Here is a 20,582-nt window from a genome sequence, read left to right as displayed (position 1 = left end):
TGGCACATAAATATCTAAAATTTTTAAATGTGGGAATATATACTTCCTTGATAAAATGTCATCTTTTTAAAAAATATTTTCTTGCAAGTAGCCTACTATACTTACATTATATATTATACCTAGCCACAGATAATTGTGGGTCATTTGTTATTGCTATTAAATACAGACTTCATGAGTTAAATTGCACAAATGTACCTTTATAGATCCAAACTACTTTGGCTTTCAATACAAATAAATATATATATGATTCATCTTATTAATAGGCTAAGCAAAGAGCGCATCCGAGAATTGCAGCAGCAGATTGAGGACCTCCAGAAATCTTTACAGGAACAAGGCTCCAAGTCTGAAGGAGAAAGTGTAAGTAACTTAAAAATTGTCATGATTCTGCTGTGTGTGGACTCTCTGCCATAAGTTCTGATGCCCAAATTAGTCTTGTATTTGAAAGTGCTACCCTTATCTTTTGAGGGTACCCTTGAATACCGTATATATCTGCATAACAGATGCAGCACTTTTGCCAACTTGGAGCCTATAAATTAATGGTGTGTACTGGAAGGTGATTTCTGTCTATCCTACTTCAACATCTGCACCTAAATTCATGGTAATACCTGGTTGAGAGTGTGCTGCAGGAGAGGTCTTCACAGCTCTTTTCTCAGGTGTGAGAAAAGTACAAGTAAGAGTAGTCAGCAGTCAGGATTGGGGAAAACTAAGAGGAGGGAGAAAGTGAGACAATGATTTCTACCAAAGAGCACCAAAAAATTGGATCATACCAACCTCCAAAGGACAGACACCTCAATGCAGTTTTAAAGACATCACTCCAAATATATTTCTTCCCTCTTTCCATGCTGACTCATTTATGGCCTTGCCGTTTCTCATGGGCTTTGATGGCAGACATTACGAGGGCACAGATAAGAGGACTCAGCAGAGATGGAACAGCCCGAATCTGAATATACCTAGCAGGTGTCTGTAGTTGGATCTCTGTACCCAGAGGGGAAAAGAAGTGACAATGGAGGGAGGAAAGCATTTAATTAAAACAAGATAGAGTTTGATGTGTGTTAGACACTTGGGTAGATGGACGATAAGGTGGTTGTGCCTGTGTTGATGGGGGAGAGAGCTATGAAGAGTGAGTAGAGAGATGAAAAAGACTGAAAGGGTTGTATTTCCTCTCTGTCTTTTATATGCTTTATATGATTTTCTCTTTTTTCCCTGGGGGCTTGGAAATAGAAATCGTCTCAGGCATGGCGGCATCTCATATGTGCATATATACGGTATTGTAACCTCTCTAATACAAATATTCTTTTAAGCCACATTAGGGAATACTTTTAAAATGGGACCTATTTGGGGGAGTACGTTTTGGATTACAGTATTTTTTAAAGATTTTATATTTATCTTTTTAAAATCAATTAGTGTCTGAGTTATATTTCAGATTTTATATTTTAAACTCTTAATCTATTTGGTAGATGATCCTGAACCCACTATTGGAATTTAAAACTCCTGCTTTTTAAAGAGGAAGTTTTATGTTTTAAATTTTATTTTTTAACAAAATCCACTGCTTCACTTGATATTAATATTAAAGTGTTTGCATTTGTAATGATAAAGCTTCATTATAAAGGTAATTATTTAAGTCTATTCTTCATTAAACTCCTAAAATCTTAAAATTTATATTTTAAGTAATGATTTTAAAATGTTTGATACTCCTCAATATATCACATTCAGCTTGCATTTACTATTTCTCTTCAAGTTTAAATTTTATTTTCATGGTATTCAGAAATATGAAGCATTTTTCTTTTTACTGTTTTGCTCCTCCTCTCATTTCCTAACCTCCTTTCCTTTCCCTTTGAAGTAAAAAATATCTAAAATCTTATGTTTTTACAAGTATGTTATTAGAAATACAAATTTTTGAAACATTTATAATTTTAAATAACACACTTCAAAAGGAGGTAAAGAGATTTTGATGTCTGGAAAATTTATCTTTGTCACAATAGTTATCTCACAGCAACTTTTTTTAATTTTTATAGTCCAGCAAACTAAAGCAGAAGTTGGAAGCTCATATGTAAGTAAAACTGATATTTCATTTCAAATATGAAAGGGGAAGGGTTTTAAAAACTTCTAAAGGTAGTATTCTTTTCTGATTTTGTTTATAAGAAAAATCCCCCAATGCCAATTGAATGTTCATCACTGCCCCAAGAAATGAAAGGAAAAAAGTGCTAACATGTTCAGCCTGACTGCCAGTGATCCCAGATCCTACATTTTTCAGTCACTAAATGTCATATGAAGAGTTTACAAAGTAGACAACTGTCACAACTTGGCTATGTGAAGACATGGGATGCTTAACCAAAAAAAATATTTTGTTTGACTTTCTAAGGAAGCAAGGATGGCAAGGGGGAAAAAAATTAACATTTTTAGCACCCATCATGTGCCAGGCAATTTACTTATCACAGCAGCCCCTATAATATTTGGCAAGTATTATTCCCATTTCACAGGTGAGGAGATTGAGGATCAGAAAGTGATTTGCCCACAGTCCACAAATGTTATGTGGCAGAAATCAGTCTTCATTCCTAGGTCTGTTTGCTTCCAAAACTCCATGCTCTTTCCCCTACTTAGGGAAAAACTAACTGAGGTCCAGGAAGAATTACAGAAGAAACAAGAACTCATTGAAGATCTTCAGCCAGATGTAAATCAGAATGGTAGGTATTTGTAAAAACTTGGATCAGACTCCATCTAAGGACTTGCCTTTTTAGTTAAAGGATTCAAGAACTGTGTATAGGTTTTTAGACGCTCCATAAATACCTGTGTTGCAAATAAGAACCATGACAATTTTTTAGTGATTTAAGTAATAAATGATCTAATCTTAAAGCAAAAAAAAATCTAATAAAATGAACTGATTGATATATAGGAGTATCAAACATTGTAAAAACATAATAGAATTAATACTATGAAAATATAAATAAAATAATGTATAATCAAAGTAAAGTAAGTTTTAAATATTGTGTAGAAGGAATGCTTTATTTTCTTATGATTGTGATAACACTGTAAAGTGTGTTTAGTCATTGAAACATTTGATAGAAAGGAGAAAAATAGCTGGATAAAGCAGATTACAGATATTTTTTAAGAAAAAAATGAAATGATTGAGGATATATTGGTTGCAGCTCAAAAGTTTTAGATAAGAATTCATTACAGAGAAGAAATAAACATTTCTCTTAAGTTCTCTTATCAGTCTTTAGAAAAAAATTATATAATTTTTATGTGAAGAGGGAGTATTTAAAATTGGTCATGTTTCATTTCATTTTCAATAACAGCACAAAAGATCAATGAACTTGAAGCTGCTCTTCAGAAGAAAGATGAAGATATGAAAGCAATGGAGGAAAGATATAAAATGTACTTGGAAAAAGCAAGAAATGTAAGTGACTTACTTTGGGGGACCCAAGTCTTCTTCTGACTCAGGTTCTTATCAGGCTGGTTCCACCTGTGGGACTGTTCCTCTTCTATCTGTGTCATGTCACTTTTCTCCCTATATCCAGCCTTGGGGATCAGTTCTCATATTCTCTCCTTGTCACTCATCAGCATCAGGTAAAACAAACATGGATTTTAAACCGGGACTATAGTGGCTTCATTTGGGGAAATGACTATTATGAAGTACAGGAACTTTAGTTCTTAAAGTGAACGTTTGCCTTTTGTGAAAATTTAGCTCTTCAAACTTGTTTCAAATTATTTTAGCATTCGGTCTAGATTAATAGTTAAGCACTATTCTGTTTACCAAACTAATTTTTCTTTTTCCTTATTTCAAACTTAAATATCTCTAAGTACTATTCTCACAAAATCTTTTATTTCCATGAATACCATATATTTTCCTAATTAATTATAAGTATTCTCTCTTAGAGAATGTTAATCTACTTTTTTCTACTTATTAAATAAGAGGATTATATGATGAAGTTTTAAAATGCTACTAATACATTTAAATTTTTTGTTTATTAAGTTATAAATAGGACCAACAGCAACAGATAAACCTTAAGATCTCAAGACTTAAAAGGTAGAAGTTACTTCTTGATCACAGGAAGCCCATCTTTCAGTGGGGGAGGGGCCCTGCTCCATACAGTCCCCTAGAGCCCCCAGCTGACAGGTTTTGCCTTCTTGAACATAGCATTTCCAAGCTTACTCAACATAGTCCAGCTGGTAGATGAGGGATGCCAGCCTAGACTATACTGGGGAAGATTCATGATGAGGTAGACCTGGGAACTGTGAACCACTTTTCATTCTCGTTTCAGTGGGCAGAACTCAGGCATGCAGCTCCACCCACCTTCTAGAGAGCCTTAGTAAACATCTGCAGTTGTCTCTGCCACAGTCCAGTTTCTCTCAACTACGAAAGTAGAAATGCTTTTAGTAGAAACTATAAAACATAGAAAGGTTCCCAGAGATAACTATTAACCTTTTGGTGTATTTTCTTAACAGAGCATTTTTTTCAATGTATATTGTCTCCATGACTGCTGACCACAGTACAGACACAAACACACACACACACACACACACAATTTGTATGATCATGGTACACATGATTTTAAAAGTTAAACACATTTTAAAAGTTAAAATAATAATTTCCTCATGTTATAGTATATGTCCTGCCAAAGCGAGCTCAATTTCCTCATGTTATATAAATGTAATTTAACACTTACTGAGCACCTGTTATACTAAGCACTAGGAATATAGCTAAACAAGACGACACTTATGGAGCAGCCTTTCAAAATAGAAGAATGGCTGTATAATGTTCAGTTGAGTGGGGTATATCATAATTGACTTAGTCATCATCATACTATTGTTGGAAATGGTTCATTTCCATTTCTTTTTTGTTCGTCTAGAAATAAGACTATAGACAACATATTTATACAGAAAGCTTGCCCCTTATTTTGGTTTATTATCTTAGCCAGGTTCCTAGATTAATGGGTCAAATGGAAGTTGTAGGTCAGAGATGCTTGATATGTATTTCTAAATGTTATTTTAAAAGGATTATAACTAAGTAGACAAAGCAATGACAATGAATACCATATTCTTGTCATCATTGAACACTATCATTTAAAAGAACCAATTGCTTGTATAATAAATATGATTTCATTTTTTTACCTTTATGTGGAGGGAGAGTTAATTATAGAAATGTGATGTCCATGCTAGAAAATTCAGAAAATAGAGAGAAGTCATATTCATACTTAATATCACTTAGAGATAACAAATTATGATTTAAACTCTACTTTTATAATGTGAACTCCATGAGGGCAGGCACCAAGTCTCCTGTATCCCCATGTGCCACTGTCGATGCCTGCCATATTCGGCACTCAGCAAAAAGTTTTGAATGTAATGTTTAGCATATTACCTTTAGGCTTTTTCCTTTACCTCTATAAGTATAGGTGAAATCTTCCTAATTATTTAGATGATTTTATTTATTTTTCTAAGATTTTACTTATTTATTCATGAGATACAGAGAAAGAGAGAGGCAGAGACACAGGCAGAGGGAGAAGCAGGCTCCATGCAGGGAGCCTGATACGGGACTCGATCCCGGGTCTGCAGGATCATGCTCTGGGCTGAAGGCAGCACTAAACCGCTGAGCCACCCAGGCTGCCCTCTTTAGATGATTTTAAATCCTTGTTACTAGATTTGTAATTCCATCATACAGATGACCCTGGCTACATAGTTTGGTTGAGTCTCTAAACAACATTCTGATTGAATATCTTTTACCTACCTTTTAATAATTTCCATAAATGTAATTGAGATATCCTCTAGTTTACAGACAAAATCGCTGATTTCTATTATATTGATCTTATATAGAATTACATTAAGTAGGTTTGGTAGTAAAAGAGATTGTTACTATGATTTTTTTTGTTACTTTATACAATTAGTTTCCATATAATTATCAAATTTGTTTTAATTTGAAAAAAATATTCAAGTCAGATAAATATGGAAAGTGTTATTTCAAGACCTTAGTGCTCAGAGCTTAATAAGACTAAATTACTATCTGAGTACTGAGCCTTGGAGAAAGGAAATTGTATTTTGGGAGAGGGATCTTCCTATTTTTGTACTGAAGTTTGATACCATTGTACCTCTATAGAATGCTATTTTTGTTATTCAAATTTAGTTGCCGAATTAAGCCATAGTTAGCACCTGGATCTCTTCCTGGATAATTTTTCACTTTATGTACAAATATGTATATATATTTAAGTTCAATTTGCCAACGTATAGTATAACTCCCAGTGATCACATCATGTGCCCTCCTTAATACCTGTCATCCAGCCACCCTGTCCCTCTGCCCACCTCCCCTTCAGCAATGGAGATATTATAGACAATGTTCTTATATTTCAATACTTGGTAAGGTAAAGTAAATGTAAAATATTTTTTTCTTTAAACAGGTAATAAAAACTTTAGATCCCAAATTAAATCCAGCATCAGCTGAAATAATGCTACTTAGAAAGCAGTTGGCAGAGAAAGATAGAAGAATTGAGATTCTGGAGGTAAAATGTTCATATTCATACATTTCCTTTTAATTATTCTGTGTAGCCCTGGTAATTAATTGCTGTCATATATCTGTCATAAATGATCAAGTCTCACAAGAAGTTGAAGTCAGAAGTTAGAGATACCATGTTTTATCACTCTGTGTTTTTTACAAAGAATCTCATTAGCCCACAAGATTGGTCTCTTGAGTGTATGTACTCTGCTGCATTGTGTCTCTCTCTCCCCAGAGCAGCCAATCAAATGGGTATTCCTTAGTGTCTAATAGAGTTCTGCTATATTAGCTCCTTTTAAGCTTATGTGGATTAGAGTTCATCCAAACAATATAAATAAAATAAAAAGAAAGAAATCAAACTCGCCTTTTTAAAAAGGTACTGTACTCAGCTAACCAGATATTCCTTCTCTTTTCTTCTCTCTGTTTCTCACTTGAAACTAAGTAAACTCCTTAGTTGCAATTCCTGAGGGAAGAAAGTGCTCACAGAATCTGTAAGCCCTTGGACTAAAGTGGCAGTCTTGGTTACTAATCATGCACAGCTATATTAGTGATGACATCTTCTAATTAATTAGCTGAGTCTTTAAGTTTTAAAAGTTATTTTTTGCGCTAACGATGATACCATTTTTACTAGCTGGGTTAAGTATGTCAGTCTGGAGTTGTATATTCATAGATTTTATAATTGGGCATGTTCTAGTTTTCTTTGCAAAGTGTTTTTACAAAGCTACTATTTTTAATATGATGTTGAGATGTGATACTGTTCTTGAAGTCCATTTGTACTTCCTCATAATAATGTATGTGTAATTGCAGAGCCATGATGGGTTCTATATACTAGCCTTGAAATTTTCATCATTGATAGTAGGTTTCTTTTTAAATCAACTAGAAATGCTGTATTTTAGAGAGACACATTGTATTCATTTACTGTTTTCTTCATATTATTTCTGAGCCAGTAGATATGGACTGTAGTGGAAACATTTTATTTAAAGACTTAAAGACTTCACATTCAGAATGCACACTAGTCTTTTGTGCACTGGCTAAGTGCTTGTCCAGACCATGGAAAGTGCTATAGAAAGCACTGGATAGAGGTATCTCTCTGAAGAAACACTGTTATTCTACAGGATCCAACTTATATGTCTCTTTCCCCATAAAGCTTTCATATGTGTATTCCTAAGGCAGAGTTGGTTATCTCTCCATAGCCATTCCATGTATTCTGAACTCATAAATTCATCCTACAATAGCATTGTTCTTCTCTTTGATGTTTGTGAGAGTGTTTTGAGAGCAGAGGCTATATCTGATATCTCTGTACTCCCAGCATTAAATATCACAGAAATCAGAGGCCTGGGTTACTGGTTTATTGGTATATTCTCTTAAAGTCATCACCTCCTCTCTCTGATCCTATATATTCTAATTGGTAAAATAATGAGACTTGGACTGAAAAATCCCTGAACTTTTAAATTGCATTGGTTATTTACTTCCCAGTGAAAATGTACAAGCATCATTATTGATGCTTGAAGTACAGCTCCCCACTAAGTAGAATGACAAGTGGCACCTCTGACTATAGGGCTCTGAGGAGAAACTTGACTTACATCACAGCATATGGGCCTTTAGCTTACACATATTTTTCTGTATGTATACCGCAAGAAGCAAAAATGAGAAAAGTGGTGGAAATAGCAGTGGTGGAAAAGTGGTGGAAATTCCAATAGTGGTGGAATAGTAGATAGAATAGATGGTATTCTATCTACCATCCCTCTTGGGGTGTCTTTGTTTGGATGTGAGCCAGAAAAAGGTCATCTTGCCTCCCTCATTTTTTGTGTGCTTTTGTATCATGAGCATCTTACTGTAGGAACATTCAAATAGTCTAGTTTATAACTTTTTATATGTGTCAGCTGTATTTGGTGCTCAGTGAAATTACAAAATTTGCTATATTTTGGGAATTAAAAAATGGATGTAAGTCTAGAGTAGTGAGCAAATATGGCTATAGGCAATCTAGTATACAGATCACCAAGAATAGAGACAAAAATTTGTGTTAAGCTTTAGAGGAAATTTTTAAAGGATTTTCTGGCATATGTTTTACTACATCCTCTTTCTCCTTAGTTTTGACTCCCCCATAGGTGGAGTCTATTTTGTCATTTTTTTTTAAGATTTTATTTATTTATTCACAGACACAGAGAGAGAGGCAGAGACACAGGCAGAGGGAGAGGGAGACGCAGGCTCCATGCAGGGAGCCCAATGCGGGACCCGATCCTGAGTCTCCAGGATCACACCCCAGGCTGCAGGCGGCGCCAAACCCCTGCGCCACCTGGGCTGCCCTATTTTGTCATTTAAGCCAGTGGTTACTTTCTTCTCTAGATAATGGGGGATAGTAGCATGAGAGTCACTAGTTTGTTTGCTGTTGTTGTTTAACATCTGTTCTTCCAGTAAAATTTCTAAAATAAAGATTTACTCGTCATTATCTTTTTCTTTCTTAAAGGCATATACATGCATTCTCCATGATTTCATTAAGATATTTTTTTAAGACTTTGACAGAGAGAGAGCACACACAAGCAGGGGGAGCAGCAGAGGGAGAGGGAGAAGCAGGTTCCCGGCTGAGCAGGGAGCCTGATATGGAGTGCAGTCCCAGAACCCCAGAATCATGGCCTTAGCCAAAGGCAAAGCCGCCCAAGCACCCCCAACCCCCGTTCAGAATTTGACTGCTTTATGCCACACAATGGCATTTTTTAAAATTCTCTAAGTGGGCACAGGGGAAAAATGATTCCATTTTTTGGTTGTTTGGGTTTATTTCCGGGATTTTGATAGTCCTTGTATCTTTTTCCAGAGTGAATGTAAAGTAGCAAAATTCCGTGATTATGAAGAAAAACTCATTGTTTCTGCCTGGTACAATAAGGTGAGTTGACATTCAGCCAATGATTGGATATTGTGTTTATCAAACATTTGACCATGAACCATAGGAGTATATATATTTTATACCACAAATCAGTACATGTACACGTTTACATATATAACTGAAGTGAAGTTACCCTGTGTGCATTTCTCTTCTTTTTTCTTAACATTGGTCATACTTCAAATTGTGTATTTTAGTTTAATGTTTTTGGTTGATTTTCTCCTTCTTAAAATCCCTAAAATTGATTTTGTGACTCATCAACTGTTAGTTGATACACATGAAGCACACATACAGCAGTTCATAAATATTTCAGGAATTGCCTTATTTGAATGAAAATCTTTAATTCATACTTCATAAAGGGTTTCTGAAGTATGAATATCTGCAATGCAAAATTAAATACTTATAGTACTCAACATTTATTTTAACATTCCATAAAGCCTCTATGTCTGTCTTTCACTGTTTTTTTGTGTTTTTTTTTTTTTAATCAGCGGTGCTCTTCAATAATTATCTCAACAAGGAGAGAGTAGTATAAAATTATTTGAAGTATTTTACTTTGTCATCCTACCATTAGCAAGGTGTTTTCAAGCATTTCATGATGTATTCTTTTGGGTTCTTTTAATCCAAATAGAGAACAACAAAGCCATTATCTACCTTAGCTGCTGCTTTAGTATGAGAGAATATCAACACATGGATTCTCCATGTGTGAACGCTATGCTTCACCACATAGAACTGGTGGCTGTTCCTCAAACATGCCTGTTCTTTTATGTCACCATACTTTTTGTCTGTGCTCTTTCCTTTCCTTCTCTGTTTGGTAAAATCTGACCTAATTTAGCAAGGCCTTAAAGGAAATTCTATGTAAAGTGTTCCCAGGACCTGCCCTCATGAGTAAGTCATCCTAGTTGAAACTGGGAACTGTGTATTATTATCCCTATTTCTCTGTAGCATCCTTTTTTATATATATAAAGATTTTATTTATTTATTCATGTGAGGCACAGAGAGAGAGAGGCAGAGACATAGACAGAGGGAGAAGCAGGTTCCCCACAGGGAGCCTGATGTGGGACTCGATCCTGGGACTCCAGGATAATGCTCTGAGCCAAAGGCAGATGCTCAACCACTGAGCCATCCAGGCATCCCTTCTCTGTAGCATCTTGATACATGAATCATTAAAGATATTAGAGCCAAATAATGCATTATTATTCATTTTCTACCCATATCTTTTGAGCATTTACCATGTTCTATGTCTTCTACTAGTTACTCATAATTCTAAGCTGAGTGGAAATCTGTTATGTGGTCTATTGAGAAAAAGTAATGACTTCTTTTACTAAGAAACCCAACATCCACAATTACAGTAATTTGTCTCATATCAGTATATAGGTAAACAATTGTGAATTTGAACTATGATGGTTCTCAAACTTTGGCATGCATCAGAAGACTTGTTAAAACAAGTTATTCGACTCATCTGCAGAACTACTGATTTAGTAGGTCTGGGTAGAATCTGCAAGCTAGAACTTGCATTTTTAACAAATTCCCACTGGTAGAAATGATGATCTGGGGACCACATTTGAGAACCATTGATCTAAGAGCTTTTGTTGTGCTATGTCTGATCATTGTGGGTAGAGTGAAGGCCCAAACACACAAATTTCTTTGGAACCTTTTTTGTTATAATTAAGCTTAATTTTAGAATATTATTTTAAGCTACTATTTTTAATGATTTCAAATTCTGTAGGTTAAAATAGAGAAACTGGATTTTATGCCTTTGTTTCCTCTTCCTTGCTAATATTACAATGTACAGAATAAATAGCTTCTGAACCCTTTACTTTTTCTATAAAATGAGGAAAACATCAGCTTTATAGAATTGTATTCAGGATTAAATGACTTTATATATGTGAAAAGCACTTTACAAACTCTAAATAGTTTTGTTATTTGTTTGCTTATTTTTGTTCAGAGTCTAGCATTCCAGAAACTGGGGATGGAATCTAGACTTGTGAGCGGCAGTGGTGCATGCAAAGACACTGGTGCCTGTACTCCTGCACGGTCTTTCTTAGCACAGCAACGGCATATCACCAACACCAGAAGAAATCTCTCTGTTAAAGTTCCTGCTATAACACCTGATTAAACTATAAAAGAAAACATAAACAGAAGTGCCCTTAAAATATTTTGTATCCTTCAGTTAACTGCCAGATTGAAAAAGAAATTTATGATGGTGGATATCAGCTATTTTAAAGTCAATATGCATAAAATTAATTTTGTCAGCTTACTTTAAAAACAAATATAGAATTAGCTATTTCTCTAAGAGAGCACATTTGAGTAATTGGAAGATGTAATTAGGCACACATTTTAAACATTTGTCTTCTGAGAGTATTATAATTTCAAACTGACTTTGTATATTTTAGTTTAATGTTGTCAGTTATACTAGTAACTTAGTTTGCAATGTGTTATCAGTAATAAGTAATTTAAAAATATATCTGTATTTGTTTTATTATTTTGGTCCATATAAAAATAGTCTTGAAGTAGGTACATGGAGAACTATACAAGAGTTATATTTTTTTGACTTGATATATATAAGGATTTACCTCTATCCTCAAATCTGTTATGAGATGGGCCTATTTTATCATGTAGTGAAAGGTAAAACATTTGGAAGATTGGACTATTGCAATAACTTCTGCTGTAGTAAGTGACTAATTGGAGATTTTGCAGATTCAGGAGATTTCATAGTTCTCCTGCATACCTACTATAAACAAGGGCTTCTGTATAGTGTAGTTGAAATGCTAAGGGTATGGAATTGAATGGACTTTATAAAAGGTGATTTTTCATGTGGGAAGCAGGGCAAAAAATATAATTTGTGTGAAACATCCACACCAGTTTTAATATGATTATAGTTATTGCTTTTAAGCATAAAATTATCAAGGCTTTTGCTAAAAAACATGCTGTAATAGTTTTCCCCTACACTGCAAGGAGATGGTGCAGTAAGGGAAACAGTCGGGGATCAGTTTGATTTTGTTTACGAATTAAGGAATCTGTCCAAGACTCCATTCATAGTATTCAGTTTACTTCTGTCCAAAGCTCTTCTTTTATTTATTTTCTAATTTTTTGGGTCATTTTTAAGAGTCACACTTTAGAACTTTGAGTTAAATCTGTGCTGTCCAGTATTGTAGTCAAGCTAGGTATGGCAATTTCAATAAAATTAATTCAGATTGAAAGTTCCTTGGTCACATCAGCCACATTTCAGATGCTCAACAGCCACGTTGCTGCTGGCTACCATATTGGAAAATGCAGATATAAAAGATGTCCATCATTGCATAAAGTTCTATTGGACAGTGCTGCACTAAACCTTTTTATGGTAACTGGGAAATACTCTTTGATGTTTGACCACAAAAATAAAAAGAAGAAAAATTTTAGGACTGTTTCAGATATGAAAAGGAATTAAGTTGTGACATAACTAGCATTCTGTATTCCTTGGAGTTGAATACCTTATGTTGTGACGTTCATTGTTAATCTTTCCAGTGCTGTTCAACAACTGCACACCTATCAGCATATGTCTGACCCAGGGGTCAGCAAACTTTCTGTAAAGAGACAGGCGATAGATATGTTAGTTAATATCATAGGCTTTTTGAGCCATATGATCTGTCCCAACTACTGGACTCTGCTGTAAGTGTGAAAGCAGCAACCATAAACAATATTTGTATAAGCAAAATGGACATTGTTGTATTTCAATAAAATTTTATTTACAAAAACTGGCAGTAGGACAGATTTGGCCTGCGGGCTGTGTCTAGATTTTATTTTCAGCCTTTCTTTGCATATATGAGTATTGTTCCATTTACAGTATTATTCATTTATATACTTGGTTTTTAGATTCTTTACCAGTAAATTTTTTACTAATCACTGACAATACAAGAATTTCATATTGCATTTAAGTCTCTTAAGATTGGGGAGCAGCTATCAGGATATGTTGTTTTATCAGGGTTACTTCTGTTGACTACCTCTTAGATTTTGATGTTTTTTATTGGTGCAATTATATTGTTGGTTTGCGTTTTTGTATATTCTTACAGTCTGCTTGCCTGCAACTTATAGTGAAATGAAATAGCCCTTTGAAAATATTTTAGCATGCTAATTAAAATTTTCCAAATATTATGGCATTTTGGTATATTTTGGTCAATATAAGACATCTCCTCCTTTGGTGTTTTACTACTTACTTATAATTGAGATTTTACAAGCTCTTCAAGCTCCCTTTTCTTGAAACTTATTGTAAGACATCAATTTCAATAAATTAGTACTTTCACAGTCGTTCATAAATTTTAGTTACTATATTTGGAATTTCTAAGCAATTCATGCAATTTCTGAATAAGGACAGAAGGCTAGTTTTTTTTTTTTTTTTAATAGAGAAGAAACAAATTTTGTGATTTATCACTTTTCTAGTTGATAAGTAGTATTTAAAATGCTTGATATAGAAGTATTTATACAAGACTAATGTAAAGATCTGTATTATTGTGTTAACTATATGGAAATTCAGGAACTGATCAGAAGTGAGATTCTTTTCCACATCTGGTTAATGTAGTGAGATTGACACCCTGTGGGTGGTATAGCATTATAAATATTCATCACGAACCATGACTTCTACATGTCTGTTTTGTGAGGTTTGAGTGTATATGCCAGGGAAGGGAAATCCAGCATTTATCTGTTTGATAAGGAATTGAGTGTCCCAGTGATTAAAGAGTAAAACCACAGACCAATTTGGAAATGATCTTTAATTTTGAGCATTTGCTCTAAGGTTAATATACTCCTTTCTCTTTTTAAAATAAAAAGTGTGTATAGATATGACAATGATCATTTAATGTATTGAGAAATATTTGAAGTTCATTCTATTTTTTCAATGAATAAGGCTGCTGAACTAATGATTTAGTATAGATTAAGAATTAATGTCTTCTCTAGAAACATTAAACTGAGTATCCTTCATTAAGATGTCACCACCTCTGATAACTAGATTGCTAATTTGAATGTTAGATAATGTTTCTACATCTACACCTCTTTCCGTATAGCTGGACATCTGGCTCTGTGGGGTGGCTTTTAGGCCACAGTACTGCATTAGGTTCTCTATATGCATATTTAATGAGAAGCATTCCTATGTAAAAATGTGTGTGTATGGTTGTATGCATACATTCCTATTGTGAACCTGTACATGGCAAAGAAGTAGTTTGGAAACTTGTAAAGCACAACCATTAAAGAAAATAGTGTTCAGTTATTAAATTTGATGTAGCTTAAATATTATGTTTAGTTTATAAGAGGTTCTTTCTATTTTCTATGGCAAAGACTTTGACACTTGAAATATAGAAGCAATACTTGATTTATTTTTGTAAGTATTTAGGATATTATTTTAAATAAATGATTGTCTAATAACAATATATTAGTTGTGAAAGGTTTTAAATAAACTTTCTGATTTCTGTGTCTGACATTTACAGTGGATTTTTTTTAGCGGGTGTAAGTGCACATTTATTTGTCTTAAATAAAGGATTTAAAATATTAGTTTTCTTTAAGAACTAATTACATTAACTTATTTCTTCTCATTTTGTTTTTCATTTGAATTTTTTGGTGAATAAGATGTGTAAAAGTGATTTTTCGATGTTCCCTTTTATGTCTCTGGTTTCATCACTATAATCTAAACATTTTGCATTATTGTGCAATCTGGAATATTTCTGGGTCTTTGGCAGAGTTGCTACTTATCACTCAACATCCATTCTCCCCTTCTTCCTTTAGTAATAGAATGCCATATTTTAGTTTGTTACATTTTCCATCCAATAATGGGTGAGGGCAGGAAGAATAACTACTTCCCAGATTCCATTGTAACTAGGTGGGGCCATTTAACTAAATGCTGTCCAAAGAGATGTGAATAAGTAGTGAGGGGCAACCCTCTGGGACAGTGGAACTGCAAGGAAGAAGACACTTGGATCTCTGATACAGCCATTGGGTCAACTCAGCTGTCACTTCCAGCCCAAATTTCTCTGAAGCAATTTTTTTAAAGCGATTTCATTTTTTCTAGCATTCATTTCTAGCGATTTCATTTTTTCTAGCATTCTACTTATTTTTTTTAAAGCGATTTCATTTTTTCTAGCATTCTACTTATTTCCCAATCTCTACATGTTTGTAAGTGAGTTGTGAAATTTTTAGGAAAATGCAGGTGTTCCATGTTCTTGGAACATGTCTTAGAAAGGTTTAATTCTTTTGCTGTTAAGGGATGTTCAGTAAATACTTGTTTTATTACATGAATGAAGTTCATGTGCCAGATATGCAAAAATGGAAAAAAGTGAAGTTCCATCTCACTTCAAATAGATCTCCATGATCCCAAAACAATGTGATTCTATAAATCTCACTTTCTGAACTTAGCAATAAATGCTGGCCCAACATCATCACATAATTTTGTGATTAGTTTCCTAAGAACAACCAAAGGCTCTTAACCTGCACTTGACTTGCACTTGTGGCTGCTAGCCACAATGGATACTTAAGCATAAAATGTAATTAAATTTTATTCCCTCGTTACAGCCACACATGCCTAGGGGCTACAGTATTGGACAATACAAGTAAGGAATTTTCAGTCATCACAGAAAATTCTAGATGCCTAGGTTGAATGTACACACTCTGCATCTCTGAAATTTCAGGTGATATGTGATCATAAATGTAGTGAAGTAAAACTTTCAGACATCTTCGTGCACGCAGCAACATGCCCAGGGCTAGAGCTGCAGTTGGATTCTTAAGCTGGCTACGGTTGTGTTGGTGAAGCACTCCACTCCCTTGTCCACCTGGGCTGTAGCAACACGCTATCAGTAAGTGGTAAAAGCTGCAGTTTAGGTGTCTTGCCTCGAGCTTCATTCAACTCAACTATTTCCCCTTTCCATAAACCCTTCCAAGGTTTCTCAAGTGAGATGAGAGCCATTTTTCTAAAATTTTCTGACTCTGTCTTACTGATCTTAATGTGATCTACTTTTTTTTCCCTTCAAATATCTGTCCCAATACACTGTTTCTTGAGATCGTTGGCCATGTCTGATTCATCTCTGTTTCCCTCACAGCACTTGGCACAGTATCTTCTACACAGTCAGTACGTATATACTAGGTGAACTAGACTTGCTGATGATACACAGGTTTTCTTTAGAAATCCTGTCTCAAAAAAAAAAAAAAAAAAGAAATCCTGTCTCAAGATGCTCTGAAGAGATAAAGGAAGTGAATTAAAGGAGCTTCTGAATAGACAAATTAAGAAATGCTCCATGTGTGGACTCAATGAATAAACTGTCACACATTGATCAATACTTCTGAGAGAAATCCAGAAAAACAGTTGAGATTTGTGCATACCATGTGACTAAGGAAATACCCACACTGAAACAGGTAGAAAAGCTGAAACACACTCTCACCATAAACCCGACTCCCAGCAATGTGCCTTGCAATGTGAAGGAGACCCCCAACAACCAGTTTCTCCCTGGGGAGTGACAGGTTTGAACCATACATCTAACATCCCAACTTCTTTGGCTGCTACCTGAAGAACTAGCTTCTAACTAAGGTGTCTCTGGTAGCTGATGAGCCATGGTGCTCACTAGTCTCCTAGGACCTCAGAGAACAAGGATGTGGTTTTAAATGGGTACACAAACACTTCCTGGGATCTTTCTCTGGCTCACTGCTGAGTGTCAGGCAATAAAGCTCAGCTCCCAGCTTCTCCCTGGAGGGGCTTCACTGTATATCTAGCACTTTTAAGTTTTCTAGCTGCTGCCTGACAATTTGCCTACTAACTAGCCTCCATGTAAAACCTGATGGTGTAGGCAATTACCAGTCCTCTGGGAGCTTGAGCAGGCTTGTGAGCACTTCCTGTAGCTTCTCCCCATCTTACTCCAGTGAAAAAAACCAAGCCTTCGTTTTCTCCCTGGAAGGAGTTGAACTATACATTTACTACTCTGACTTTTCCAGCTGCTGCGTGAGGGTCTAACTTCTTTCTTGTTTCTAGGAGTTGACAAGGCCCAGCCTTCAGTAGTCGCTTTGGGTCCACAGAGAAAATGACAGTTTTGAATGGCCCTGCAGACTATTCTTAGGACTTCTCAGTTCACAATAAAACCCATCATCTCTCTGGAAGGGACACTGTATACTACTACCCTAATTTCTCCATTTGCTGCCTGATAGTCTGGCTTCCAACTTGTCTGTTTCTGGGAGCTGACCACACAGGTAATGATTAATCTTGTGACTTTTTTGAACACATGTTTAGGCACTTCCCAAAGTTCTAATACCCAGCAAGCTGCAGTGGTAAAACCAAGTCCCCAGCTTCTCCGTAGAAGGAGTTCAACTTCACACCCACCCACCCCCATCCTTTTCAGCTGCTACTCAAGGGACTGGCTTCTAACCCAGCTATCTATGAGAGGTAACATGACCCAGCATTTTGCCAGGACCCTGGGGACAACAGATCAACCATTTGAAAGAGTGTGTGGTCTAAATGAGGAAGCAGGAACTGATCACAGCTCCTCTCCCCCGCTCAGTATAGGGCAAGTGAGTGATAAAGTCCAGCTCCCAGGTTCTCCCTGAGGAGAGAAGGAATTGGAACATCTAGTGCTCCAAACTTTTCCAGCTGCTATTGTGAGGAATTTGCTTTTATCTTGCCTATCTTGAGGCACTGACAGGACTTGGCATATTCTATTCTCTTGGGGGCCACTAAAAACTAAGATGGCAGTTTGGACAAGCACAAAGGTTTGAGAGGCATCCAGAATCTCTGGCCAGGCTGACTTGTGAGGCTCATCTCTTATATGAGGCTAGTCTGTGAAGAAAGGTGAGTGTTTTATGTAATGTGCAGAAACCAACATAGATCGTCAAGTACAATGAAGAAAGGAAAATCTGTTCCAGAAAGAAGAACAAGGTAAATCTCCCGAAACTGACCCTAATGAAATGAAAATTTGTGATTTACCTAATAGAGAATTAAAAGTAATGAAGTCAGGAGAACAATGCATGAGCTAAGTGAGAATGTCAACAAAGAGAAAATATTAAAAAGTACCAAACAGAAATCATAGAGTTGAAGAATACAGTAACTAAAATGAAAAATTCAAAACAGATTAGATTAAGCAGAAGAAAGGATCAACAAACTAAAATTTCATTGGAAATCATTTGGTAAAATGAGCAAAAGAAAAAAAGAATGAAAAAAATGAAGATAGTTTATGAGACTTATAGGATACTCATCATGGGAGTCCCAGAAGGAAGAAAGAGAAATGGATGGAAAGCTTATTCAAAGAAATAATACCTGAAATCTTTCCAAACCTGGGAGAAAAAAATAGAAATCCAAATCCACAAGTCCCAAAGGATACCAAGTAATGTGAAATAGACTCATACCAAGATACGTTATAATCAAATTGTCAAAAGTTAAAGACAGAATTTTGAAACAGCAAGAGAAAAATGACATGTTATACACAAAGGAACTCCCTTAAGACTATGGGCAGATTTTTCAGCAGAAATCTTGTAGTCCAGAAGAGAATGGGACAATATACTCAGAAAGCTGAAAGAAAACAAAAAAACCCTGCCAACAAGGAATACTTATTCTGAGAAACCTATCCTTCCAAAATAAGGGGGAAGTATCAGGTAAACAAATGCTGAAGGAATTCATCACAACTAGACCTGCCTAAGAAGAAATACTAAAGGGAGTTCTTCAAGTTGAAATGAAAGAATATTAAACAGCAACACAAGAGCATAAAAGTATGAAAGGTGGGCAGCTTTCAACGAATTCAACGAATGCCTTACAGTGTGGTTTACACAGATCCAACATTGAGTCAGGTGAAATAAAGACAAGCCCTGAGAATGGGGTTTTTCAGGAAACTGCCAGAAAGGTCAAATAGTGACAGCTCTCTGATCACGGACCTTTGGGATGCTACAAACCCATCCTACTCCCTCCAGCAGTTACTTGGCGCTCTGTTTTCTCAGCTCCATAGCTGTGAGGCTGCCGTTTTTTAAGGGGACTGCAGAGCTGAGGAGAAGAGAATGGAAATAGGGTAAGTTAAAATGCCACAGAGCTTCCTGTTCTTACTGAGATCCAGCTCTTTTATTTTGATTTTTTTTTTTTTTTTTTTTTTTGCACCTTAAACAAATGGTCAGACTGTTGCAAGACCTTGGTTACTTGTCAGAGTTCTGGAAATGTGGATTTTGACAACTTTTGCTAGTTGTCTAGCTGGTTATATGGAGGAGTGGCTTTTCGAAGATTCTTACTTTGCCATTTCAGAAGTTCTCTCCACACGTCAGATTTCTGGACCCAGGGGCCCCTGGGTGGCTCAGCGGTTGAGCTAAGATCCTGGAGTTTCAGGATCCAGTCCCACATCAGGCTCCCTGCATGGAGCCTGCTTCTCCCTCTGCCTGTGTCTGCCTCTCTCTCTCTCTCTCTCTCTCTCTCTCTTTCTCCCCCTGTGTGTGTGTGTCTCATAAATAAATAAAATCTTAAAAAAAAAAAAAAAAGATTTCTGGAGCCAGAAGGGACCTTAGCATACAGTCTTTGAATTGTTAAGTTAAGGCTCACGGAGTTCAGAGGCTTGCTACATAGCCGCAGGAAATGTCTGACACCCTACACCTTTAGCACTCCTGCTCTACCATAATCACTTGGCTGCGTTCCCCCATCCTGCAGATCCAACAGATATTAACCGAGCATCTACTATGCACCAAAACTGTTAGGGACTGAGCCTGTGTGAGCAAGGCACAACTGCCTCCAAAAAGCTCAGTGTAACTGGGAAATTGCATGGATAAAGGAAATTAAAACTTCTGAACAAAATCCTCAGAGAATCAAGGAGGGAGCAACCAACTGGCTGAGAGTCCAGAAAAATGTCTTTGAAGAGTTGACATTTAGTCTGGGTCTGCCATGTATAATGAGATACTTCGTGAGGAAAAAAAAAATAGCTTATATAAAGACATGAAGATTACAAAGGACCTAGCCTGTCTCAGGAATTGATAGGAGTTCATAGTTTGGCAGAAACACTAAAAGATGCGATTGATGAGGTGAACAGGTTTCAGATCACAAAAATTATCATAGACCCAGCCAAGGAGCAGGCCCACACATATGGCCTTGCACAGTCCATAGAGGGCACCATTCCCCAAGCTACCAGTGATGGCACCTGGAGTTCCAACGTGGCAGCCCATCAAGGATTTATGATTCTATAGTCAACAGAGAGAGTATACTGTTCTGTGAACCCAGCGAGGGGTTGTGTAGACAAAAAGTGTAGAAATAAC

The 20,582-nt window shown here is 35.9% G+C and overlaps 1 protein-coding gene across 1 annotated transcript in view; it reads left to right on the top strand.

Annotated features, from left to right (window-relative positions):
* The window catches only part of HOOK1 (hook microtubule tethering protein 1), a 66,019-nt gene extending 51,208 nt beyond the window's left edge, over positions 1-14,811 (top strand). The window contains exons 16-22 of the mRNA XM_026006978.2: positions 264-357; positions 2,016-2,050; positions 2,602-2,684; positions 3,297-3,397; positions 6,390-6,491; positions 9,297-9,365; positions 11,308-14,811. Coding sequence (XP_025862763.1) covers positions 264-357; positions 2,016-2,050; positions 2,602-2,684; positions 3,297-3,397; positions 6,390-6,491; positions 9,297-9,365; positions 11,308-11,478 — 655 coding nt within the window. The 3' untranslated portion in view covers positions 11,479-14,811. The remainder of the gene's footprint in view (positions 1-263; positions 358-2,015; positions 2,051-2,601; positions 2,685-3,296; positions 3,398-6,389; positions 6,492-9,296; positions 9,366-11,307) is intronic.
* The last annotated feature ends 5,771 nt before the right edge of the window (positions 14,812-20,582 follow it).

The sequence above is a fragment of the Vulpes vulpes genome, chromosome 12 (assembly GCF_048418805.1).
Source record: "Vulpes vulpes isolate BD-2025 chromosome 12, VulVul3, whole genome shotgun sequence".
Taxonomy (NCBI): Eukaryota; Metazoa; Chordata; class Mammalia; order Carnivora; family Canidae; genus Vulpes; species Vulpes vulpes.
This window is presented reverse-complemented; position numbering and strand designations above follow the sequence as displayed.